The sequence below is a fragment of the Nelumbo nucifera genome, chromosome 4 (genome assembly GCF_055504915.1).
Source record: "Nelumbo nucifera cultivar China Antique chromosome 4, China Antique-T2T, whole genome shotgun sequence".
Classification (NCBI taxonomy): Eukaryota; Viridiplantae; Streptophyta; class Magnoliopsida; order Proteales; family Nelumbonaceae; genus Nelumbo; species Nelumbo nucifera.
The window spans coordinates 36,103,340-36,131,163 of NC_142652.1; the positions used below are offsets into that span (position 1 = coordinate 36,103,340).

A 27,824-nucleotide genomic window follows, 5' to 3' on the forward strand; every position below is an offset into this window, starting at 1 on the left:
TTGTGATGCAATTGAATGTCATCCATGGTAAATCGGCCATTTTTTTAAATTCTAAAAAGATAAGAATTAATCTGGTTCGACTTACCCGGATTATTGGTTCAAAATCCCAACTTAATTTCAACAGTTGAAGCCTTTCAACGTCCAACCGAATTGAGATACTTGAGCTGGTTGAGCAAGCCTTCTTCTTGTTGAAAGTCGAAACTTTGATAAAGTTGAGACTTGAGAATTAGAGAATGCAGAATCAAACAATCAACTAATCAGAATTTCTTAAATTGCTGATAAGTGAGAATGTACGAGTATGAGAGAGAGAGAGAAGAGATTAAGAGAATTGTTGAATTGGTGTGATGAGAATGGAAGATAGGACTTTATAGGAATTGAACATAATTCAATTGCCCAAAATACCCAAAAAAACTATATGTTATTTAGTTATTAGGAGGGGTATTTTGGTCATTGTAAAGTTACTTATAACTTTACCCAAAATGCCCCCTAAACTAGTTATATAGCTGTTGGAGGGCATTTATGTCATTTTTTCAACCCCTATAAGCAAAATATAGAAATACCCCCCTAATATAGCTGTTTATAACTGTTGGGGGGTATTTCTATAAACCCCTCCCAAAGGGGCCCAACGGCTATATTCCCAGGCGGGCTGAACGCGACCCTCTACGAGCCTGGTGGGCTGTGCTTTGTGCTATGCCGCAGGCTAGGGCATGCCAAAACACAGGCCACGGGTGGCACGACACATGCTGTCGTGCCGGCCCATGGACCTTGAACCCCCAACCCAACACAGCACAGACCTCCATGTCAAGCCTAGCACGGCCTATAGGTCTTCGTGCTGTGTCATGCCAAACCGGTCCAAAATCGTGTCGGGGCCACAGGTGGCCCGACCCAATTTACACCTCTATTACATCGTTTCTAAATGCAGCCTTAAGGGCAAAGTCGACATAATCAATGCATTCAAAGGATTTGGCTGGAGTGTTTCATGTAAAATATTCAAAAAAAATCCCCATTCAAGATGAGAAGATACATATGACCATCCGGATTAGCCTCTTTAGCTAGTCATATTTGTTCTCGGAAAGGGTCATCTATCTTCAGCTCAAGTGAAATGACACGATTCCCCTGCGTCCCGCCCCTCTTACATCCTGAGGATAAATGGTTTAGGTTTTGAACAGCTAAATACGGAACCATTTATCTGAGCATTTACCCGTAGCCATGATTCGTACATCTGGTCACAATCATTTCATCTATAAACCCAAGGCATTGCTTGAGCTGCAAGATTTCCCCTTACAATTAAAATACTTAAATTGAATGAATGGTACTTAGTTTCTAATAACTTCTTATTTCCTCAAGTAATTTACATGGGAAAATTTTAATGCACACATGAAACATAAAATATTTCTTTTTCTTTCCGTTGACAAGAGAATGTAAAAATTTTAAAATCGCTCGTAGGGAAATGGACTCAGCAGGGACTCTTCCAGTTCTCGAAACCCTCGGTAGACAGCCTCCGTCTGGTTCTGTGGAAGAGCCAAGCGCCGCACATCTGTCATATATCTGCAATTCCAAATTCAACCAGAAACATGCAAGATCAACATAGTCCCCTAAAAATTTTGGACTTGCAACAATAAAGAAAGATCATCACATCCACTAATATTGGATAGACTAACTTAAAAATGGAAATGCCAACACAGTGCCCATTTGGGAGGGCTTTTGGGAGTGATCCCCATATGGAAAGCCCAAAAATTGTATTTGGTGAAAATCCATATTAACTTTTGGAATGCCGGTTAAGCAACTCTCATATGAAACTATTTTGAGTAGCTTATCCAAAACACAGTCGCTCAACCAAAGTGGCTTTTCCATTGCAGATCAATCAAAACACAGTAGACCTCCCAAAAAAGGGCTTAGGTAGCAGAGTTGTACTTTGCATTTGCAAATACACAGGATTAAACTATCGGTATTGAATATTTTATAGGATAATTTGAATATAGATACGCTTTGGAAACACAGGGATATGAATGAAAGATATGAAAATATTTGAATTCACTAGAGAAATGCATACAAATCATATAAATGTGTTAATAACACTAAATCTAAAGCTGAATTAACTATGAATGAGGTATAAATACATGATGAACACTTAAATAGTTATATGGAGAGAAACATTACAATCAACAATACCAAGCCTATGGAAGATGTACATATCATACAATAATTATCACTCTATTTCAGTTTTTATAATTATATATAATTTTCAATTTTTTGGAAAAAAAAATAATTTAGTATTCTTATATAAATAAAACATATAAATCATTTAAGGTAGATAAAATAAATTATTTTTATAGTTTTCATTTTTTATTAAAACTTTGGAAAATTTAACTTTTAAATTATTTAGTTCAGTTTTTATAATTATAATTTACAACTTTTATTAAATTTTTTAGGAAAATATTTATTTAGTATTTTTATATAAATAATAACTCTATTTTTTCAAGTAATAAATATGTTTTCATTTTTGACATATAATTTATATGTAAAATAAAATATATAAATCCTTTAAGACAAATAAAATAAGTATCCTGTGCCGGTGAGCATAGATACGGATATCAGTACTCTAATCCTTGCAAATACAACCACAGTCATGGTCTGGGGCCCCATAGTTTGTATCTGCACCTCTAGGACAAGGAACTCATCACATCATCCATGTATAAAGGATCAAGACCCACCACTGAATATATCCTAGTATCCTAGCTAAGAGGGTGCCTACACCAAAAGCCAGCACAATCAGAAACTATCCATCCATATATGCATTCTTTTCATAGCTTTCTAAGATTTACAACAGAAATATAATCATGCAGATCTGTCCCTGGGCCAAGCACCTACCCCTGCCCTTGCTACAAAGTCTTCCAGTAATTTGGATTTAGCTGAACGCAATGGCTGTGGACTGGGATGTAGAACCAATGATAACGCCCCCATGCCAGTCATAAAAATACATGGGACCCACACTTGGGGGTTGGATGATTGTGAGCCCCATGTATTTCTATGACTGGTGTGAGGTGTTATCATTGGTTCCAAAGCCCACTGAACAGCTATTGCATTCAGCTAATCCTATCTCGTCTTCTAAACTATTAGCAGAGGCTAACCTAGGAATTCATACGAACAAGTTCATGATGGACAAAGCCCTGATTTCTCTTATCAGATGTCTGACTCCAAGGGCTATCAGTGCAAGGGAAACCTAGAAAATAATCACTTGGTATACACCTTTGACAATGGAATTGGACAATCTTGCGAACATGCTAACTTTAATCCCAGTTAAGGGCTACTAGGGGCTTGACCTTGTAAGAGGTTTCCTTCACTCACCAGACCTGAATACCCCACCAAAATACAAGCATAATTGCATGCTTGCAGGAAATTAGTGCAACCAGAAAAAAAGTCATACCTGTTAGCTGCACTTGTGATTTTATCTCGTACTCCTTGGTTTATCACAGCTGTTTGTTCCAGTGCAAATACTCCACCTAGAATCAAAGAAGCTCCAGTGGTACTCGTACCCATTCTTTGTCCAAGAACAGACATTGCCCACTCACGAAGGACCACAAGCACAGAACGGAGAAGGCGCAATCTGAGGTTTGGTGATGGCAAAATAGCCCCATTTGATAATAACTGATCATAAGTGTTTAATACTGGTTCAGCTGCACCCTTGCAAGCTGCAAGAAGAGCCCTTGCAACATCTTCATCTCCAACAATTTCAACTCCTGAAGCTGATCGCTCCTGCAAAAAAAAAATATATATATATATATATAGACTTGTATCAATATGGAAAAGAACCCCCACACCCACCCCAACACACAGAAAGAACAAACTAGGAAATAACACTAGAAGACCATTAGGATTTTACTAATATTAACGTTTAACAAGTTAATAAGAAGCATAAATTAGAAGAAACTAATTTTACTAGATGTTAAATAGTACCATTGCAGCCTTCTCAAGGTGAAGACAAAGTGTGTCTAAAGGCAAGCCAGCTCCATCTCCAGGATAAACATGGGAGCCAACCCTCTTTAACACAGAACAAGCTTCAGCAATGCCACCTCTCATAAGAGATTGATCCATTAGTCTAGCCCAGGTTTCTCTTACAATACTACTATCAGCATCACCAGAGTAGTTTGCAAAGTAGAGCATTTCCAAACATATCTGAAAGCAGAGTAGAATGTGTAAGGAATTTAGTTCAAAAAGAAGATAGTAAAAAGTGGGCAGGAAAAACCAATCGATAAATGGCAACTAAAGCACCAAATCTTTTATCTCTTGGAACAAAGAAAGAAATTTAATCACTGGGAAGTTGCAGCTCCATACATCAGCAAAGCAAACAGTGAGACCCACAAAGATGGAAATTGGTCTCCAGATTCAAGAAGCTTCAAATTTCAATCCCTGAATCAATGGAATATTTCAATATTGGAATGCTTCAGGTTCCACAAAAACTACAGAACCAGAGGTTTGGCAATCAGGTTTTTCAAGATTTTATTGATTTCAATTTTTCAAATGGCAGAAATCAAAATCAGTCACGTTGGCAAACACACCCTAAATTATTCTACATGAACGGAAAAAAGATATCTGTGATAGGAATATCCAGAAGCTAAAAAGAGGGCAATAGGGTGAGAAAGCTTGGGTCCCTCTCCCCTATTGTTTAACCTAAAGTCATATAGCTGATTCACCAAAAAAGGTAGGAATTGTAAGAAACAAAATTGGATGCAAGTATACTTTAGAAATTACATCATAGAAATGTTGCCTGTTTTTGTCTCAAAAGAAAAGAAAATTTGCTTGTTTTCTTCCCTCAAATGGTAACATTATTTCTTTTATATAGATAAATGGAAGAATTTTATTCTTAAGAAAAGGAAACACTAGGCTTCTGAAAAATTATTTAGCTACATGTTTCGAGGCATATATTAAAAAGAAAAGAACAAAAGGGGACATAGTGCAATCTTCATCACAGCAAGGTAAATCCCATAACAATTTAGCAGAACTCATGAAAGTAAACATCACCTTAGAGATAAAAAGGTAGTTAAGAGATACACTTTCCTTTTAGGTTCCAAATAATTATCCAAACAACAATTTTATTAGATGGAAAGATAGATTTGTCATGCAAGTAATTCTGTGTGTTTATATCCATATACATATGTCATATGTTCATGCATATGCAAGTATGCACGCACACAGTTGTGCATGTGCACACCTACATATGTATACATACATAAATACATGCATATGTATGTAGAGAAAGAGAAAGAAATACCTCCCAAAGCTCAAATGGAACTGCAAAATCATTGTATAATTGAGTGATACTTTTCAAATCCAATGATAGCTCTTTGGCCTTTTCTTTTGCAGAGTTTGCAAAATTGGCATCAGCAACCAAGTTCCTCTGAGGAAATGGATCACCAGGAACAACTTCAGATGAACTTTCTAGTCTTGAACCTATAGCTTCTAGTTCCTCTTTAATCTTCATTTGGAATCGAAGAACAGCAAGCTTCCCTTCAAGCAAATCCAGCAGCCCATTGTCAATAGGACCACGGGTTGCACTTACTAGACCATCATCATTACTTGCATTCTTTGCCTGCAGAACTGCATTACTGAGGTATTGGCGCCTGGTTTCAAAAAGAAAACAATAATCTATTAAAAGATCTAATAAACATCACTTTGGCCAGACTATATTCAAAATGCAAAATAAAAGTAAAATATTAAATAAAAAGAAGCAATAATCAAACATAACTGTTATAGAAAAAATGCTAAATACCCATTGCAGACCTCTGCTCTAGTTTAGGGGCATCCGCAGCATCAGTGGACCGCCTTTCTGCCAACCTTAACAATACATGAGCTGCAAGGACATGTTGCCGCTTTAATACATAGTACCTCGCCAGAAGGTCAGAGTACTTGGCTTGATTAGAAGGAATAGGTGTCCCCAAATGATTTATTGGAGAAGCTTCTGAAGTTACAGGGGAAACATTTCGAACCTAGAGGATGAAGATCAAAGAGAAATAAGACAATATGAAACATTACTGCAAATGTTCTTTAATTTCCAACAAAGAAATAGCCCCAAGATACCATTTTAAATTATCAAAAGAAAAAATAGTAAAAATTGAAGGTACACGTTAAATTCAAAAAAAAAAGTCCCAATACATAATATCCAGCATGGTCTAAATATCTTACGTCACGGCCAGCACTCTGCAGAAAAGGCACCAAATCTGAACCTCCATACTCCAACAACTCATTTTCAAGACCCAGATCAATCATTGCCCTGTACAAATACTCATGAAATGCTCTGTCAGGTGACTGGACACCAAGCTGAACAATCTGGCGTATGTATCTATCCCGAGAAACCTGATCAAGAACTGATCGTGCAACAGATCTAATGGGAGACCCAAATTCCCTCTGTGATCCTTTATGCCCAACATCACCCTTCAGGGAACGCAATGCACTTGTGATTATCTCATAGCACTGCTGGCGTCGAGCAAGTGCATTTTCTCGAATGCTTGCATCAATTTGATCATTGAAAGCATCACCGGCAGGGTCAATAGCTTGTGCCTTTTGTAGTGGTAAGCGGACCACAGCCTCATAAAATCTGCAATACTCAGAGACCAGTGGTTTCATGTTTAACTAGTTATGTGAAAACCAGAGGAAGAGAATTTACTAGCCCTTGTATTTCAAAATTATCTAACCTTAAGTCTTCAAATCGTTTGCAAATGATGGTCAAATCTGCTGACTCAGGGATTTTGGTTAAACAATTAAAAGCCTCTCTAGCAAGACTTTCCCTTTCTTCAGTATCAGCAGTGACAGCAGCTTTCTCAAGACACTCCACAGCGAGGTAAAATTTGTAGTCAGACTCCTTGTAATAGCTTGGACAACCTTCCCGTAGTCTCCCGCTAATATCATCCACTGTCCCCCTGCCATCAGGACCAGTATAGTACTGGAACAATAAAATGACAGTTAATAGTAAGGAATAAGACGTGCAAATTTAAGTATAGCAAGTTTCATATCCAACTAAAAATCCACTCCAGACAATATGGAATAGAGGGATTTTTCTCTATCTATTAATAAAAACAATGATCACTGTTGCTGATAATATAAGCTGGTCTCTACAAGGCTTCCTCTAATGGTTTGTCATATAACTATAACCTCATTTACCTCCATAAGAGCAGAGATGAGCCTCGTTGCAAGGTGATCACCCTCCTCTGAACAAACTAACTGATGGAATGTCAGTTGGACTAATGACTGCCGTAGGTTGGCATCAAACCCCTGAACCAAACGAGCCACATGATGCTGTGAAAGAAGTTGGAGCAAAAACAGTGCTTCAGCAGACCTAAGGAGCAATTGCCTGATACATTCCATTGCCCTCACCTGCAGTGCAATCAATCAAAAGATGAGAAAAGTCAACAAATTATAAGGGTACATAAAACCAGAAGAAGTTCTACTTACCTCCATGGCAGCCAATTCTGCAGGATTATATGGAAGCCGTTGCCTTTTATTAGATGCCACACCATCACTTGAATCAACATTTCTATATGCACCAAATAAGTTTCTTACCATGCTCCGCTCACCAACTCCTAACTCTGAAGCAGCTCCATACAGAATAGAACCAGTCAAGTCCCCTAGACCAGCAACACAGCCATAGAGTCCCCTTCTCTGATTCCTTCTAGATCTCAAAAACTGCTCCAAGTAACGAATTTTGCTTTCAAGAACTTGCATTGCCCCAACAGAGAGTCTGCAAACAACCACCCCATTCTCAAAACCCGTATCAGAACCTATATGGCCTTTTACAACAACAACAGGAAGCTCCCAAACAGGGAAAAGCAATCTTGATGAACACAAGCAGAGTCCTTCATGGGCACCAGAAAAGATGGGCTCAGCCTCTTGAACAACCTGACCCATGCTGAAGCCTCCAGGGGGAGTCCTGGTATTTGACAGTGCAGCACTACCTTCAAGTTGTGGCATCCCAACAATTCGTGGATCTTCAAATGCTTCTGCTGCCTTTTCAGCAACAGCATTGCTTATTATGTTTTCAGTATGGATGATCTTTGCAGCCAGCATTAAAGACATTGCTGCAGCCTCTCCAGCTCCAAAACGATTGAAGAAATCCTCTAATGTTGATCTTGGTAAGTTGGATTCCAAGAGCCTCCTCAGAATGTCCACAGGCCTATTGAAAACTACTTCCATCATGCCCATGGAACTAAATACAACAATCCTCCTCCTTGGTAATATATGTTGCGTTGCCAGGTCACCTCTAGCCCAGAGTTTTCCAGATGCTTTCTCACATGCTTCTCCCAAGCCTTCAAATCCCCAGGATTCGGAATATGAATACAGTGACTGCACAGTAGCAGCTGTATCTGGAAGTGGTAAAACATCAGCAACAAAGAGCATTCGGCCCTCAACAGGCAGGGAACATAAAGATTCCCGTAAGGCTCGAGTGCTCCTTGCACTAGTCCCAAAACTAGCTGAAGCAGATGATTGTGTGCTGGAATCCCTGTTCACAATTAGAAGAGACGACATGGTTGGCGGAGATGAATCAGAAAGAATAAGAGTGCCTGCAGAGTAATATGCTGCTTCTACCTTCAGAGCCAGATCCTCAGCCTGCGGCCTACTGGCAAGAGACATGGCTCCAAAGGTAAGCCCACCACTAACCCCCAAAGGAGGTGAAGGTCTTGTTGTAACAACTTTTAAACAGCATGGCTTCTGACGAGAAGAATTTAGTCCACCCAAGCTGACAGTTCCACTGTTCCCACCAGAAGGAGAAGTGGAAAGGTACATCCTTCTACCATCTGATAAAACAGCAACAAGGTGTAGCCATTTTGATTCCACCATCGATAAAGGGGAAATGCAAATTATAGAAGGCTTTGCTCCTCGGGAAGAAGCTCTTGACCCTGCAGATTGCCTGCCTCCATGCTGTGCATCCCTCTGATTGATTAAATTCTTTTCTTCTGCAACTTTCTTCAGTGGACCATCACCATTTTCCCCAAGATCAAACACCTGAAGTTTCATCTCTTCTGTCCGCGCATACAGGATGTGTCTCTCATTATCCATAACCATTTCAACAATGGGATCAACAGCTCCAAACTTGAAAATATTTGGTACAACCCACCTAACACAGGTACAAAATATCTAAGCATTAGAAGAAGCTCCGAGAACAACATGAAGCCTCATAATCCAACAGAACCACATACCTTGAAACAACACTTCCCAAACCTGCAGTAAGGCAAACGTTGCGGCAACGCTTATGCCATCCCGAGCCAGTTGTATACTGCATCTCGTAAATGTGGCCATCACGACCAGCAAGGAAGATATGACCCTTATCTGTACATGTGATACAAGTCATGGTAACACCATCAGATGGTATTGTATACTCAGGCAAGGGTTGAAGTGAAACCTCAGCATATGGATCTGTTCCATCTCCCCTCCCACTGCAGCATACCCCTACGAGAATCAACTAATGACAATGAAATGGTTCATCAGTAGTTACTAAAATTACCACCAAGGAACTAAAAGAATACAATGGGAAGAGAAAACAGAAGGTTCGTATTTGTATACAATTCAAAAACCACTTTGGAAGGAAAATCTGATCAACTGTATCCAAAGTTGAGATACATGTCAACCACTTGGAACAATAAAAATGTAGCAATGTGATAATTTTAATAAAAAGAGAGTATACATCCATAAAATCTATGTGAAATTAATGTTTTATACACAACAGACTCCATGGAGGGTCTCCATAATTATGCAATGAAGAGTCATGCAACCTCAAGCACAAATATTTCCAATGAAGGAGGTTTAGAGTACACCTGTCCCATACAAAGTGAGGACTTTCTGTTGGGAGGTTGTCCATAATGCTTGTGAAACCATCAAAAAGAAAGGACCTCTTGGAATTTATCTCATTGCATATGCTTTCTCTGTTGAGCAAGTGAAGAGTCAACCTATCATCTAGTAATCTCCCGCCCCTACATTGTAAGTATTTGGTAATGGTTCTCACATCCTGTGGAGATGCAGAAGAGAAGCTATCCTATGGACTGTTTGGGAGTCAAGGAGAGAGGAGATATGATAGATAGCATTTCCATTAAGGTAATTCACTAGGTAAAGACACTAGAGGCTTTTGAGGGATTCCCAGTGCACTTACAAAGAAGGTGGAGTTTGATAGCCAGCTTATCAATGCATAGCAATCATATTTTTCTAATAATAAGAACCACCAGGGTCAGGGCCAGGCACAATTAAATTGAACTTTGATGGTGGTAGCATGGGTAATTCGGGGCCAGCAGGTATTTGAGGGACGTTTAGGGACTGCAATGGAACAGTACTAGCTCTCTATTCAGGTACAATTGGATATGTGGATTCAACCACAGCAGAATTAAAAGCTTCGTTGCAACGCTAAGGGTAGCAAGGATGTTAATTTTAATATCATACTGTCATAGTGGTGGAGAGTGATTCAGAAGTGGTTGTGGATTGGCTATGCATTGGAACAAAATGAAGGAAACACAGGAGATGGGTAGGGAAGAATCACAGAAAATGAGTTAGCAGGTCAGTCACGGGCATGGTTGTCTAGACAGGGAGTAAAAAGAACATTATTTTGGGGACATTGTAATGAACTTGTGATGTACTGATGTTAGAGATACTTATGTTCAGGGATGGGGACAGGGTTGTGAAGCCTTAATTGATGAGATTTCACATGTACACACTATTCTTTGATTCTTTTAATAAAATCTGAAGGTATCCATAAAAATGAACTAATAACAGATATTTCATCACATGTGATGAGAAACAAAATTTGCACAAAAAGAAACATCCATGTAATGAAGATTTGAAAATTTTTAACATTTACAAAGATCAATCAAACATTTATCAAAGTGCATGACCTAGAACTATCTCAAGAATAAAAGAAGGAACAGATGCAATGGGATTATTTATAGAAAGAAAAATAGGGGGCATAAGGTAGTAAGCAGTATTGCATGGGACAACTCTGGCATATCCCTATGTGTTACAATTTAACATCAAGAAGCAAATGGAGCCATACTACAACTAAAAGAGCCATTACCCAATATTGGCCCTAGCTATTGGGAGGGGTGGCAAACCATGACTAGATGTATATACACTAGTATAGCTAGTCATTATCTGCCTGAACTTGCCAAGAACCACCCAATGACAATTTGACATGTCAACTTCTATGATCAGAAAATTCTAATCCAAAGAGTAGCCCAATTTTAAACATTGTGATAATGATAGAAACTTGGCTCTTAAAGAGTTTCCTACCCACATAAGTCCTGAATGTTTCATGATTCAAGCTAAACTTTGATGGCTGTAGTCTTGGAAATCCAGGATAATCAAGGATAAGTGGAACTAATAGAGATAAAAATGGAAGTATTACTCTTATCTTCTCAGGCCTGCTAAAAACTGAGGTTCCAACCCTTCCTGCAAAGCCTCAGAATAGCATCATCTACCAATGTATCAAATTTAGATGTTGAAAGTGACTTTCAGGTCATGATATCATGGTTCTCTTCTGATATTTCAGCCTTACGAGCATTAGGACATCTAATCAGACTATCAGAGAGGCTAAGCAACTAAAAGCCAACGTGACTGCCTGTTCAAGTGGACCCATATGGCTGCTAATAGTCTGGCAGATGCCTTGTCTCAAGCTGGGACAGCTTGGGGCCCAGGGTCAAGGACTGAAATGTGACTTCGTGTTTTTTCTTGCTACCTAAGGAAGTAGGGGGCAAACCAACAATTTTTTTAATCAATACAAACCAAAAAATTTTGGCCGGTTGTATATTATATTTTGGTACTCATCTCCATGCTTGAGGGGCGAGGTTCTTACCTTATTTCATTAATGAAATTAATTACTGATCAGAAAAAAAAAAAAAAATCAAAAGTACCTGCCAGTGTTTTAAAAGCGCAAGGTGCGAAAAAGGCACATGGGCCAATTTGTGCCCAAGGTGCAAGGCGCAAGGTGAGGCACGCACATTTTTGAAGCAAGGCGCAAAAACACAAGAGAATGCTAAAAATAAAAAAAATATATCAGAAAATTCAAAAAATGCCAAAATTTTCAAAAAATGCAAAAAATCAAAAAATATTAAACATAGTATTAATAAAAAAATATAAAGTTAAATTTTAAAATTAATGTTTTAAAAAACCTATTATCTAAAATTAAAATACATAAACATAACATGTAAAGTATATTCAAATGATAATTTAAAAATAAAATCAAACATATAAAACATTTTCAAGCATGTAAAACCCACAATCTCTCTTTTCCTCAATTACATTACTTCAAGTAGCTAATGTGATGTAAAAAATATTACATTCCTGATTCTACGAGCCGCCTTTGTGCCACACCCCTCAAGGCAAGCCCAAACAAGTCCATGTTAGGGTCTTAAATTCCTAATTTTCACACAGGAAATAATGATTTTATAATTTTAATTGCCTTTTAAGGCGCAAGGCGCATCAGGTGCACACCTAGGTGTACCAGGCACGTGCCTTTTGAAAGTGCTGTGCCTAGGACCTGGGCAAGGCGCCTACCCTCAAATGCGCCTCACATATGCGCCTAGGCATGCCTCAGGTGCGCCTTTTAAATCACTGGTACCTGCCATAAAAAGATATCCAAACTAAATTATCAAGGCCAGAACCTTTGGCATTTGTTGGATAAAACCAACAAATGCCATCTGGGAGGAGCTGGGGAAAGAGTTAGCTCAACCACTGAAGAACTTGAAGTTTGATGAACCAGATTGGTCTGCCACAAGTACAGGCCCTAAAGAAGAGAAATTTAGGTTTCATGGTTGCTTTGGAGCTCTTTCAGATGCCTCTAAGGTTAAATTTGGTAGAAATATATGGTATTACAGTAGCAGTTGGGGTCAGAAATCACGAAAATGAGGTTCTAGAAATAATTTTTTAGACTGCTTAATGTAAAGACTGGTTGAAGTTGAATAATATCAACTACAACCATGATTCAATGTTTTTGTAATCTTGATCTCTTCCTGTAAATTTTTTTTTCAAAAAGACCCAATAAGAACTAACAATAAATGTTGTACAGAAAGCAGTGTTTCTCTCAAGAGGGGATTAGAACTCAAAATCTTTCAAAATAAATTCCAATCCCATGTGCTATAGCTGAATCATTAAATACAGTCTCCAAGACTTTGCTTAATTGCACCAATAAATTATCTAAAAAACAGGCTTGAAATGACAAACAAGCATCTTTCTTTTCACCTACCTTTTTTGTGACTTTTGGAGTCATATTTCATTTCATAACTGTTGCGAGAAAAAGCTCACAACTCAAGCGGAGCAGATCTAATTGTGGTAGTGGTAATTCCGGATCACCACAACCCATCACTATACAATTAAACGGATTTTCCAGGTTTTTGGAAACAATAGGAATTCCAACTGAAAATTATCATCCTTTATAATTATTTTCCAGAAGAGAAAAAGAAAGGAGTCATAAAAACATCCTTAAGAGAAACAGAAAAGGAAATACCATCAAAGATTATTTATAAGTCCGTAATAAGAGGTAACTTAGAAACATGTTAACAGAAATGATTTAAAAATAAATAATAATAACAAATCGAAGCTTAAGTAGCAAATTTTCTTACCTCAACAGGAGTTGCCAGGACTAAAAGATATTGTATGGCTTCAACAAAAATGCCAGGCTTACATTTTGCCAGGCCAACAGCACATATAGCTTGTTCCTCACCACTGTATTCAGGGCATTGACCATCCCTAATCCCACAAAAAAGAACATGTTTGAAACAAGAAATGAATTTCATATAGAATCTACCTGTATTGAAATGAAATTGAACCAATAACAGGTTCTCCAATGGATAGAATTAATTACATATATAACAATCTAAGGTTGGCATTGGCCTAAAAGTCTCCAGCAGCCTAAACTCTAGTTGGGCTTGGACTAAGACCCTGCCAAGCCTGAGAATAGTCATGTGTGTGTATATAGATATAGATAGACAGATAGATAGAGACAGACAGATAACAACTTTGAAAGCAATGTGGTCAAGTGCCAAGTAAGGCCCTCAGTTCAAGACTTGCTAGTCAAGTATACCCCCCCATTTTACAGGTGAAAGATCTAAGTGTCTTCTAATCATATTCTAAACCCAAGTTGACCTAATCTTGTGCTTGGACTGAGGAATTACCACTTCAGGATGGGTCAGCAGAGGTTCAAGGTCAAGACAGCTTTGGGTTGATTTATACCAAAATCAATTCACCATACCCCCTTGAACAGTAAATTGTCATCAAAAAACATGGACCTCACTATTTTGCATTTTAAATGCTTACAGAACTGACAGCTATCGATTACTACCAAAAATAAGTGACCCCCATGTAAACAAGGTTGAAATAATGAAATCACCAGCTAACTGCTAACCAATAATAAGAATAAGCATATCTCCATGCTCCACAGGCAGAATTCTCGAGGAAACAAAATTTTACAACTTTTCTTTGGAATCAAAAACTCACCATTTATCAAAGCGCCAAAGAAACAGAGAGTTATCTACAGATGCCCATGCCCTGCGTATTTCTGGAAATATTCCACACAAAGCAGTTCCCTCTCCACCAGCTGCATTATATCTTTCAACAAGCACAGGAGGCAAATCCCAAGTATCCACAACTTCAACCAAAGGAGGCCACTATAGTGGGAAGAATACAAATAAAATATGAAAAAAAAAATGTTTCACTTCTAACCATCCAAGATGTGATAACACACATTCTAGTATTGCAAAACAAATTGAAATGGGAAACAACTAGATGCTCATAATAGTATGAAGAATAAACGAAATTGTCAAAAGATATATGGGGAGAACATATCTCAACATGGTTATGGTGTATTCAATCAAAACTTGAATAATCCATAAAATGTAAGTACAAATACCATGAGTTATTAATAATCATAAAAAGGGCAGTTAGCTTTTCATGAAAATGTATAAAGAAGCTATTAATGCCTATTTAACATGGATACCAACAGAGTAGTCATCAAGTGACACCGATAGATGGTGATTCCAGAAAACCACATAAGCAACCAAGTCTGTCTGGTTTACTATGAAGCATGTAAACCTTCATCACTATAAACACAATGTACAAAAGCCAAAGCAGTTTGGCAACGACATGGAAGAGGGGGATATGGAAAGAATATTTTAGGTTTTAAAATTGTATTATATCCTACTTCCTGATGACTCAGGTAACATAATAAACTCCCTAGTGTTATGGAAGTTGATGCATTCAGACAATCCCTTATGCAGGGAACCAGGAAGATTGCAAAACGTAATGTAGTGATTAGAACTTAATGCAGCACATTGAACATCATAAGAAAATAACTGCATAGTCAAATATTTGGACAATAAGTAGTTACAGCCTCGACTCATTTATGAAAAGAAAATACCCAAGAAAAAGAAAACAACAGTGATGAAGACACCCTATCCCCACTACCACCAAAAAGAAAATAAAACATCCCAGACATAGCTCCAGCTCCCACACTAGACACTACCTTGACTATTGGTTAAGAGGGTATTGTTTTTATCCCTGACGATAATAAAAACAATTTAACCCCAAATATACAATTAGGGACCCTGACCTTTTCTTCCTTTTATGAGGTTAAGTATGCATGCATAATATTCCTTATGAATTTATTATATATATTGGCCATGACCGTAAGTGTGCTCTGTCATCAATACAGACCATTAATGGACAGACCACCCCCCCCCCCCACCTATTGTAGATAGATGAAATTACATCTCCAAGTCATCCCAACAAATAATCCCTAAACTTTTATTTCAAACCATTTGTTGGAATATTAAGAATAACAAGTTGAACTTAGCATTTTCAAAGGACAACTAACCAACTTCAAGTGACCAAGCCCAATAACAATTACCTTCCAAAACACATCTCTAGTAATATGCATTGCAACATTTCACGGAGAAACTTGAGAATTACCTCTCTGGGATGAGAAGAGTACGGATGGCTCGCATACCTAGAAGCTTCTAGGGCCTCTTCCAGGTCGAGCTGAGCAGAGACATCCCTCGCAATGCGGTCGCTCACGACGAGACCAGCATTTGTTACATCCCGGACGACAATCTCCTCTTCCCACGACATCTTCCTCTTTCGATATTGTAAACCCTAAAATCACAAGCTACAGAAATTCTAGAGCTCTGAGTTAATAGAAACCCTAGATCGAGCAGCAAAGAGAGGATTCAGAGCACCGGAAAGAGATGAGAGTAAAGAATAATGAATATTTAATGACATATAAAATTCGGAAGAACAGAAATGCCGCGAAGAGTTCTGAGGGAGGGAGATGGTGAAGGAAGGGTTTTGGCTGGGTTTAATCAAAGTGTTGTTGGCGGGTTTGGGGAACGTTTTAAAAAAGAGAAACGCTACTTGGATTCGGGTTTGGTTTTCGTAGGGCATGAACCATAATGAGTTAATGAAGTTAGAAAAGGTTACTAGTTACTACTTACGACACGAGTGTACAATATCTCGGATTTGGTACTGACCATACCTCCTCACACCGTTCGCACATTTCCTTGCAGTCTTGCAACGGAAATATCTTCTCATAAAATAACATAAAGTACTATTCCCAATACACGGTATAAGGCTGTGCGATTGTGAATGATGTGAAAATGCCGACATGGTCTTATGAGTACTGAAGTTGATTTTCCACTGTTAATAATTTAAGATTTGAAGAATTTGGATTTAATCTTCACAAAATCAATCCTTACACCGTCCTCACATGTTACAGTTGATTTTTTTTCTTTTTTTGTAGGGAAAATTCATTCATCAACCAAAAACCACACTTCAGAAGAGATGTGTCTAGAATAGACTGAAGGGTTGTCAAAAGGATCGAGTTATCGCTATTAACAGTAGTAGACCGAAGTCCCAAACTGTTTGCTAGTCTAAGGTCTGATAGAACTGCAAAAGCTTTTGAGAAAATTGCAGATCTTGGAACATTGGCTGTAGTTTGAGCTGCTACAAATTCTCCCTTGCCATTTGAGATGAAAAATACCATAGCCAGCATAGTTGTTCTTCAAAAAAAATTGCCATTAGTCCAAAGCTGAATAAAATTAGTTTGATGAAGCTCCCTCACTCGGTGGGACCGAGTAGCTAACTGTTGATTTAGGGTGCTCTTCAGATCTAGATTTCTTGAATTCATCAAAATCCTATGAGCATAAGAGAGAACATCTTGACCATTACTGACTTGATTTTCAAAAGAGATTTTATTTTTTCTTAACCAAATGCACCAACAAACAGCTATAAAATATGAGCAGATGTTTTTTACTTTAGTTTTCTCTCTTGCAAACCTGCTAGTCTAGATACAAGCCAGTCACCAAGAGATTGGAGGGACCCAGAATCAAGCCTCAGGCTCAAAGAAGATGTAAACCAAATTGGTCTAATATCTTCACAGTACAAGAGAGCATGGGATATTGACTTTACCTCCTTACCACAACCCGGGCAAGTACTATCAATAGCTAGCCCTCTTCTAACTAGTCTTTAATTTCTAACACTAGAAGACTATTATGTAAAGCTCTCCAAAAAACATTTTTATCTTAGATGGAAGCTCAAGACACCAAAGGACCTCCTAGTAGTTACTTCGATCATTAGTATGATCGAAAAGCTAGCAGAACACCCATCCATCTTAGTCTTCTGAGATCTATATAGGCGGATTTCACTGAAAAGATCCCTTTCCTATCATGAACCCAACACCATTTATCCTCCCTACAAGAGAATGGGATATAGATTTTCTGGATTTCATTGGCAATATTTGGAGGGAAAAGGGATTTAAGGAGACTAGAATTCCAAAACTGATCCCTATGGTTAATCAACTTTGAAACCTTTCTAACTGGACAATCCACCGGCCTGTCATAGGGATTTTTAAAGTTGGGCAGGTTGGGAAGCGAATGATCCTTCCAAATGTCCACCTCCTTGAAGGGATGGGATATCTATCGTATGGACGCCCAAATCTTGCGGAAAAGACTGGGCGAATTTCAAAAATTTCTCCCATCTCTATTGGGAATCGAATTCCCTATTTTAGAAAATTCACAATTTTCAAGGATCTATCTTGAACCAAGAACCGAATCAAATCTGAACCAAAAGTAGTAAGAGAGGGATATACTTGATACGGGGAAATAATATCTCCCAACGAAAGTGTTCACGCCCAAGGAAGGATCCAAAGACTGCTCCCATTAAAGATGGCGCAGTGCAGGATGGAGCAGAATCAGCAGTGTTCTTCCCAAGAACCTAATCCTTCACAAGAATTAGCAGGACGGCACGTGAGCACAACTTCCTATCAGTCCCTTCACAAGAAACTGATATCAAGATCCAATCTTGATTTCTCCCACTGAATTGGAGATCGAACTGGAGGTATGGCGGCGACAAGAAGGAGGCGGCAAGAAAGAATTTCGCAGGGTTGCTGAATTCTTTCTCCTGTGATTTCAGCTCTGAAGAGAATGTGAGTACTTGATTGAACATCAATCTCTAAAGGTTGCCGCCCCCTCCTCCTTTTATAGGCTTAAAGGGATCAGCTCCTAATCCCATTAAGAGTTGCTGATCCAAATCATATTTGGATCAGAAGTCTCTTTAAGTGATAAGGGTTAACCCTTATCTTATCTACAGATTAGATCAGTCCTCTCCTAATCCTATTAGAAGACTTCCAGATCTAAATCTTATTTAGATCATGGACTCTCTGAGTGGATAGGGTCAATGCCCAATCCTATCAGCTGATTTAATCCCAGATCTGCAGATCTGCCCCTTATTTAACTGATCAAATCAGCCCAATTCAAAATGGGCTTTAGGCCCATTTAGGACATATGCTCACTTAGCCTTCCAAACTACTGCTCAGTTGGGCTTCCTTGTATGGCGTGGGACCCAAACATTGATCTACACATCAGCCACATGGGTTCGGCCCAACCTTTGTTATAAGGCCTGGCCGAATACACTGTTATGGATAGTGCACCCCCTGAAGCCCATCACATGGGCTCCTAATGGGCCCAACACTTACCCTAAGTGATCCCTGGGCCAAGCCACCTTGTAACACACAGGGACTGTGGGCAGATGCAAGATTAGCCTATCAGGTATTACCCTCAATGATCTTACACTTAACCTCTCAGCCCATAATGATCAAGCACTGCCCGACAAGAGAGGACCTCTCCCTCGACTGCAAGGAACAGTGCTGCACTCTTTGCTCACATGGATCCCGGGAATTAAAACCTTTTGCAAACGTTTTAGAAACCGTAACATATATAAGTATATCAATATATAAATATATTTTGCAAAACAAAATTTTAACGTACTTTATTCATTTACAGTAAATTCATAATGTACATCATTCTGATTGAATCTAAGGGCATACAACTGTCTAACACTCCTCTCCACTAGCTATCTTACAGACACAACCTTCATTTAAAACCTCTCTACCAGTACACACAGTTCTCCATCCCCAAGAGTTGTGGTGAGGGGTCTTGGCTCTTAGAAACTGTTCATTGCCAAAGTTACAAGCTTTGTAAATTTGAGCAAGTAAGTTTGTAGGATTAGTTAGAATTCTCCAGGCCTATTTTGCTAATAAAGCTAGGTTGAAAATGTGAGGGTCCCTAAAGCCTAAGCCACCCTCCTTATTTCTACAAAGGATTGTCCATTTAAGCCAGCTTATCTTCCTTTGAAGGTTTAAAGCACCCCACCAGAATTGCCTCTGAAGTTTTGAAATGGTTTTGCAAAAACTTTTGGGAACTAAGAAACAAGACATTGTGTAGACAAGTAAAGCAGAAATTACTAACATTATAAGAATTTCTTTTCCTACCTGGGTTAGGAATTTCTCCTTCCAACACTTTATGACCAATTATTTCAATGATGAACTCGAATGATTTGTTCTTTGATCTTTGTAATTCTGTTGGAAGCCCTAGATAAATGCTAGGATTCTCCACCTTTTTCATTCCCATACTCCTAGCAATTAATCTTTGAAATCTCAATGGAGTGTTCTTACTGAAAAAAAAAAAAAAAATTCAGACATTTGGAAATTCACTTTTTGACTTGTAGCTTTTTCATAGCTATTTAGAATTCTCAAAATTTCCTCCCCTTCTTGAAAGTTTTCTTATACAAAGACATAGCTGTCATTGGCAAATAAAGGGTGAGTAACTATGAGCACATTTTTGTAGATTTTGATTCTTGAAATTTTCTTTTCTTCTAGACTAACAAAGATACTAGTACAGAAAGTTTCAAAGATCAATAAGAACAAGTAAGGAGGAAGTGGCCCTCTAGAAGTTATAACGCTGCCTGGAGAGCCATTTAAAATGATTCTATAGGTGATTGTGGACACACATTGAAGTATCCATGTTCTCCATCTTAGACCAAAGCCCATTTTTTTCAAGATTTTGTCAAGAAAGTCCCGCTCCACTCTATCACAAGCCTTCATCATGTCAAGTTTAAGAGCCATATACCTCGATGAGCTATAAGAATATTGTTTGAAATGGATCTCCCTGAAATGAAAGCACTCTGCATTGGACTTACCAAAACATCCATCACCCCTTTCAACCTATTAGCTAAAACTTTAGCAATTAATTTATAGGGGGTATTACAAAGGCTTATTGGTCTAAACTGATATGGGTGGTCAATTTTTGGAATTAGAGCAATGAAAGTGCTATTTAGATCTTTATTCATTTTCTAGTGTCATAATTCTTTTATAGCCTCCATGATACTTTGCCCCACAATACTCCAATACTTTTGGAAGAAGACATTTGGTAGCCCATTAGGGTCGGGAGCTTTTGAGGGTGCCATTTGCTTAAGAGCTTTAAGAATTTCATCCTATGTGATTGGAGCTTCTAAGGCCTTTGCTTGCTCGTTTACAATTTTATTTTTGATTAGACTAAGAAGCTCTTCTTGAAGTTGGCTAGCTTCACTAGTATAGAGAGTAGAGAAAAACTCAGTTATGTGACTAGAGAGGTCCTCTCGATTTGTGATCCAATGCCTTTGATTATCCCTTAAGACTTTAATTCTATTTCTAAATCTTCTAGTAATGGTGAATGCATGAAAGAACTTTATGTTCTTGTCTCCACACTTGATCCAAGAAACCCTAGACTTTTGGTTCCAATGAATTTCCTCAATTTCGAAGTGATGGTCCAAGTCATTTTTTAATTTCTAAATAAGGTTACTGTTTATGAAAGTAGTTGGGTCATTTTGGGCTCTTTCTAGCAAATTCATTGCATTTTTGACATTTTGATGAATATTTCCAAAACAAGTTTTGTTCCAATTTCCCATAATAGGTTTCAAAGAACCAATCACATCTGCTAAATCCTACACATGGGAACTTGAGTTTCTACTAACCTAAGCTTCTTTAATTGTTCTCTCATAGTCATCATGCTCCATCCAAGCTTCCTCAAACCTAAAAGGACGATGAGCCCAACTTCGAGGGGGGCTAGTGTCTATAAGAATAGGAGAATGATCCGATTTAGATCGACAAAGGTGGGAAACTGTACAATTTTCATGATGAGTAAGCCAATCACCATTGGCATATGCTCTATCTAGCCTCTCCTTTATGAGATTGCCATTCCTCTTCCCTTGCCATTTTGAAGGATAACCAAAAAAATTTAAATCAATTAATCTACAATAATCAATAAGGTTCTTTCCTTCTCTCAATTTTCTCATATTGTAACCCTTGTTGCCTCTCTTATCATTATTAGAGGTAATGAAGTTTCAATCGCCTAGGCAAAGCCAAGGGGAGTGCATGGAGTCAATAGTTTGTTTCATTTGATCAAAAAATAAAGCTCGTCTAGGTTCATCAGGGCCCCCATAAATGTAAGAAATAAATCATTCCTCATCATCTTCTTTGAGAAGGACATGAATACCATAGGCATTTCCCCAATTATTTGGAGGTCGATTTCGCTTCTCCGCGCTAGAAACAAACCACCTCCTCTACCTTAGGGATTTATCCCAGTACAATTCCATCCCTTTAGAAATTTTAAGCACTTTTTAGTTTCATCCACCAAAGTCTTTGTTTCCATTAGAAAGAAAACATGGGGATTATGAGAATGGATAAGATTTCATAAGAAACAAACTGTTCGAGGATCCCCAATCCCTCGACAGTTCCAAGCCAAATGCTTCATTGGGCCCGGGCGGCTGTTGAGGGACAACTACCCAGCTCGATGAATCTTGTGATGTAATGAAAAGATTTAGCATTTCTTGCTCTCTACCTTCCACCAATTTTGGCATTGTTTTCTATTGCCACTCATGAGGTTGAAAAGAAACATTTTTCTCCTTATGCCAGGATTGAGTATATTGTTTAAACACCTTTAGAGTGTGAAGATTGCCTAAAGGAGTTTATAGTAACAACAGTAATTAGAGGGTGTGATTTAGGCTTCAGAAATACCTGGTATGATTCCTTCTCCTTGAGGTTCATTCACCTGAGTAGATTTCTCAATATCCATACTCGGTTTTCTTTGGTAGATGTATAAAAATTCCGCTCTCTTTAATGTTGAAATTCAGAGGTCTCTTCAAACAAGCTAAGTGTTTGGACTTAGTTTTAAACTTTTCATCTATGCCAGCATGTGGTAATGGTCCATCTATTTTCATTGGGCTTGGGTTATCTCCAAAAACAAGAGATAATTCAGAGGTCACTTCAAATGAGCCAAGTGTTTGGGCTTAGTTTTAAACTTCTCATTTGTGCCAACATGTGGTGATGGCCCATCTATTTTCATTGGGCTTGGGCTATCTGCAAAAACAAGAGATAATAGGATGTTAGGGTCCACCACATTTACAGTAGTTTCCTCCCTCTTTCTATTTAAGCCCCCATCTTGCCCTTTATCCTCTATCATTTTCTTCTACGCATTGTTAGCCCCTGGCCCATCAATGTCAATACCTTGAGCACCTGTATTTAGCTATTTGCTTGAAGCCCCTCTATGTTGATTTCTTTTTCTATCCAATACCTCTTTCTAGACCTGTTCATGGACCGGGTGGCCCAATGGGCCAGCCCGACCCCTGGACGGGCTTGAACACGCAAATGAGCCCGCAGGCTTAACCCTGGGCCGAAAAGCCCAACCCGCAATAAATTCGAGCCGAGCTCGGGATTTGCCAAAATAGCCCGGCCCGGCCCGACCTATAGACTAAACTTAAAAAACCCTAACTCCTTAAGCCGAACCTCTCTTCTCTTCAGTCTTCACATCCTCCTCAATCCTCACACTCTCAGGCAGCCACACAACCGGCGAGGCGGTGAACATTCACCGATGCAACAACTCTGGCAGTGAGTCCTCTCCTTCTCTCTCTCTCTCTCTCTCTCTCTCTCTCTCTCTCTCTCTATATATATATATATATATATATATATATATATATCTTTCTCAGGCACACTTTTCACTGTTAAAATCGTAGTTCACAGTCACCACGAACTTAGCTCCGACGAACACAGTCACCGTTGGGCTTCGGGCTTTTTATCAGGGCCGGGCTCGGGCCTAACAAATTTCTATTCATGAAGAGTAAAAGCCCGACCCATGAACAGGTCTACCTCCTTCTCTTTTCCCAACTTGTCTCCTAGGTTTCCTTTCTCAATAAATTTTCCTGCTTGATCTTTCTCCTGGTTTTCTGTGTTAGCACCAGAGATGTTTCTCGATCCCCACCCTTCCTGAGCTTCGTTAATGCTTAGACCCATCACTAAGTTTCTTCGACATGCTAAAGGTTGACTCCTGGGCCGATTGGCTTTCTTCTCTGTACGTTGGGAAGGTAACCCTCTTGTCTCAATTTTCCTACCAACATCCTCCGTCGATTGCTTTTCAATTCTCTTTGTAAAGATAGTTGCTGGAGAAGATGTCGGTGAGGTGTCCATCGAAGATGCAATTCCAGGGCTTTCCTTCCACCTATCTTTAAACTAATCACTTCTGGATGACTCCCCAAACCTCGGATAGTTCCATCGATAACGCCTTTCTAGTGTGCACTGTAACTCTCTTCTTGGTGTTGATGGAGGTGAAGGGGCAAAAAGCCAAGGCCCGTAAGCACCTGGCCCTGATTCAGTAGTAGGAGAGTAAGTGAATATCTTGCCCTATTTCTTGGCTTCCTCTTCATCATCAAATTTCTTTATGCATCTGTTCACCTCATGACCTAGGATTCCACAGTAAAAACATAGCGTAAGGAGCCTCTCGTATCTAAAATTATACTAGTGTTTCAAACTTGCTCTAGTAACTCCATTCGTACCTGGAGCTTAAGGTTTTGAAACGTCAACCTCTACCTAAATCCTAAAAAATCACCCCCATTGTCCTTTGTTTTGTAAATCTTCATCAAAAGGGGCACATATCAAATCAAAGCAGGCTAATCGGAATTTTGGGGCTCCATTCCTTGAGGATGAAAGGATATCCTTTTATGGACTACGGCCTAGACTCTCATATATTTTTCTTGTCCAAACCATGCTTGAACTAGATGAGCATTATTTCATCAGTGATGTCGAATATTTCAAAAACTTTGATTGTATCCCAAGACCCATAACTGACTCCTTTCTGTCCAGTGAGATTGACTGATTTATCTGCCACAATCTTGCCCAGCAAACATAGGTTACCTTCTTCCTCTTCAATGGTTCCTTCATCGATGAGAATATCCCTGGATGGAGTATTCAAAGACCTTTCCATAAGGTTTTCCAAGCTTGAGGTGTCTGTATTGTAATCCATTTTCTTTGTCATTAAGGAGCTTAGATTTATTACTAGACACCAAGAGAAAAGGGGATTACAAGGATTAGAAGCGTCAATCCAACATAGGGAGAAACGTCATTTAAGAGCGACGTAGGGAGAACATCCTGGTTACAGTTGATCTCTTCATCACAAAGTGCTCCTCATGTCAACCTCATATTATCATATCCCAGCCACACATGGGAAACATCTCCCCTATTTGTGTATTGTTATTCATGAGAATAGGTTTCCAATACATAATGGGATATTTCATAGAGTTAGTGCATGCGCTCTATATTAGAATGAGATTACATTGGTTCCTCCATAGAGAGGGGAACCAATTAGAGTGCTCGGTATTACATCTCCCAATGATGAGTATGGGAGATGTTCCTAATGCATCCTGAGATGTGCATATGGGGTGCAAATATGAACTATATTGGAATAAACTCTAATTCCCTTACAGCCCTTACAGACATGCATTGAGAATATCTCCATGAATATAAACATACAAAAAGAAAAAAATGTTTCCAATGCAAGGTTGCAAAGTTCCAATTTTCAAGATGAACCATGAAATTTTTTAGGTGTTTGGATTTGGCTAGGGATTTTTCCCACTTATTTTAATTTCATATAAACATCAAAATTTAATATTTTTAAGCCCTAAGGCTTCGTTTTGAATTAGTGTAAAAGTACATCGATGAGGTTTTACATCAATCCATAAAAAAGTGACCATAACATCAAGAAGCATGAATTCAAAAAGCGTGGAATTTTACATCAATTTTATTTATGAAGTATTTACATCGATAATTGATGTAAAACTTTGCATGAGGTCTTACATTGATTTATGATGTAAAATTCCACTCTATCTAAACACCGACAAATCTAAACTAGAGTGGAGTTTTTATGTCGATCTTGATTTACACTCTTTCCAAATGCCAATAAAATCAAACCAATGTAAATATTTACACCGATCTTGATTTACATTGCTTCCAAATGCAGCCTAAAGGGTCATTTGATAACAGTTAGCACGGCTGAACTAAAATGCTCATTACTTTATCTTTTAGTAAAGGGTAAATTGTTAAAACCTCCTCAGAAGTTTTTGGGTTGTTGCTGAAACCTCTCTTGAAGTTTGGTAATGGTAGTCACCTCCCTAAACTTTTTGACATAGTTGCAAGTAAACTTCCTCTAGAATCCCCTAAAAAGAGGCATGAAAATATTCAAAATACTCATACAATTAATTTTGACAAGAAATTTTATTTTTTCAAATTTTCTCTTCATATGAATCGTTACACCAAAACCCTTCCAATCACTTTTTCGAAAATGATTTATTTTTCAAATTTTCCCTTCATTTCAGTCACTCAAAGGTAAAGCCATAACTTTATTATTTTTTTGTTCATATTGTATTGTTTTTTCTGTAAAAACCAGCCTTAATAACCTTAGTAGTGATTGCATGGATATTTTGGACATTTGTGCCTCTTGTCAGACGATTATAAAAAAGGGGATCTTCTTGCAATTGTATCAAAAAGTTCATGGGACGTGATTGCAATTAGCAAACCTTAATGGAGGTTTCAGTAATGGTTAGAAACTTCATAAAGGTTTCCGCAATTTACCCTTTAACAAATAAGGGAGTGTTGGCAACATGGTTGATTTTATTTTTGAGAACAAAACCATAGTAGTGCAAAATTATTCTGATGCAAATTATGATTTATTTTATTTCAAAATTTACTTTATTTTGTTTAATTGCAGTACAAGTGAAGTAAAATAAGACATGAAGCAGAAAAAAAGCAAAACTCAAAACAAAATTAAACCAAAATTTGCATTCTTTTCATTTGCACTCCCATACATTTGTACTATTGCAAATAAAATTGCACTGCAACCAAACACATCCTAAAGAAAAATGATTTGATTGCAAATTCTAATTTATTTTTTTGCAAACCAGATTTTGCAATCTGTTCATCATTTGCACTCTTATACATTTGTACTAACAATGGTGGAATTGGGAATTCTCTCGGGGGCCAAGAGATGAAGAAAAATGGAGATGTTTTGGAGTTTCTCTTAAAGTTATAATTGAAAAATATAAACCTTATTTAACTTTGGGCTAGGCTTAAATTACCCAAAAAAAAAAAAACTAATGGAATAAGTTAAAGTTAGAATTAGAGTTTCAACAAATTAAATCAAATTGGATCAAAGTTGGATCAAACGTGACTTTGCCACCACCCAATGGGGGAGGGGATTGGGTATGGATTGTTAAACTATTAACGTGACTTTGCAGCTACCTAGTAACATTTTCTTTGAAAAGTTGGGGCCTTGGGGGAGAATGACTCCCCAATCCAATAACTTGGCTCCGCCCATGTGTATTAACGCAAATACAATTGCACTACGAACAAATACAGCATAGATTGAAGAAGAAAAATGAAAAGTACTATTTCATTTCATTGGTGCCATGACATAGGAAAAAAGATATCTATCATCAATTCACCTATTACTCCAATACCACAAATTTTACTGATTGTCCAATTCTATGTTTAACATAAATATAAATTAAAAAGAATTATAATACTTGTGAAACCTTAATTCATTCCCAAATCCTTCCAAGACTCTAGACAACAATATAGTCACACTTACACAATCTAATTGGCATAACTACTTAGGCTGCGATTGGAAACGATGCAAATGGAGTGTAAATTCTGGTTTAGGGTAAATTTGTACTCTGGTTCACTTTTGTTTGTATTTGGCAACATTACATTTATACATTTACAAATGACATAAAACACATTTTCCAATGCATATTCACATTAATAATAAGATGTAAAAGTACATCCATAAATTTGTATTCAAATGGGCTTTTGATAAAAAAGCATATACTTTATTGGAATTTGTGGTTGCATCCATTACAGCTAAAAGTCTGTTTAGTAAGAAAAAAATGTCAGTGCAAAACTAACATAACTTTATAATTTATATAGACCGTTTTACAATATATATTTGCATTCACACTTATTTACATAATTTCCAAACACAGCCTTAACCATTTCCAGAACAAAGTCAAAGAATGACTTGAGTCAACAAAACATCTACACTTTAACGCATGAGCAAACCAATTAATCTAATCACTTATGTAAGGTAGGCTACATTCGGAGATTCATCCTCTCTTCAACATCAACGTTGTCCTATTGGGCACTTCCAAACGTTGTCTAGGGCACA

The 27,824-nt window shown here is 38.1% G+C and overlaps 1 protein-coding gene across 2 annotated transcripts; it reads right to left on the minus strand.

The window, feature by feature from the left end:
* Nucleotides 1-1,301: 1,301 nt before the first annotated feature.
* On the minus strand, nt 1,302-16,332 carry NUP155 (nucleoporin 155). Of its 2 annotated transcripts, XM_010273054.3 has the most exons (13): nt 15,937-16,332; nt 14,467-14,636; nt 13,593-13,719; nt 9,192-9,454; nt 7,450-9,109; nt 7,159-7,371; nt 6,693-6,940; nt 6,184-6,595; nt 5,782-5,987; nt 5,273-5,621; nt 3,958-4,176; nt 3,428-3,756; nt 1,302-1,548 (listed from the first exon to the last, which is right to left on the minus strand). In XM_010273054.3, exons 1-13 carry the CDS (start codon nt 16,093-16,095, stop codon nt 1,431-1,433), a joined length of 4,473 nt encoding a protein of 1,490 aa, XP_010271356.1. In that variant the 5' UTR covers nt 16,096-16,332; the 3' UTR covers nt 1,302-1,430. The 2 variants fall into 2 exon arrangements, 1 of the variants encoding a protein (XP_010271356.1); XR_736961.3 differs by lacking the exons at nt 1,302-1,548; nt 3,428-3,756 and adding an exon at nt 4,336-4,410 and having other exon boundaries at nt 4,037-4,176.
* Between the last annotated feature and the right edge of the window lie 11,492 nt (nt 16,333-27,824).

Bases quoted from the DNA above. Each gene is read 5' to 3' on its own strand.
- NUP155 (XM_010273054.3), bottom strand. From the start codon at position 16,095: ATGTCGTGGGAAGAGGAGATTGTCGTCCGGGATGTAACAAATGCTGGT. The intron at 9,110-9,191 runs GTATGTGGTTCT...TACCTGTGTTAG, and splicing joins TTGGGAAGTGTTGTTTCAAG to GTGGGTTGTACCAAATATTT. The intron at 6,941-7,158 runs GTAAATGAGGTT...TTATTGTTCCAG, and splicing joins TCATCTCTGCTCTTATGGAG to TACTATACTGGTCCTGATGG.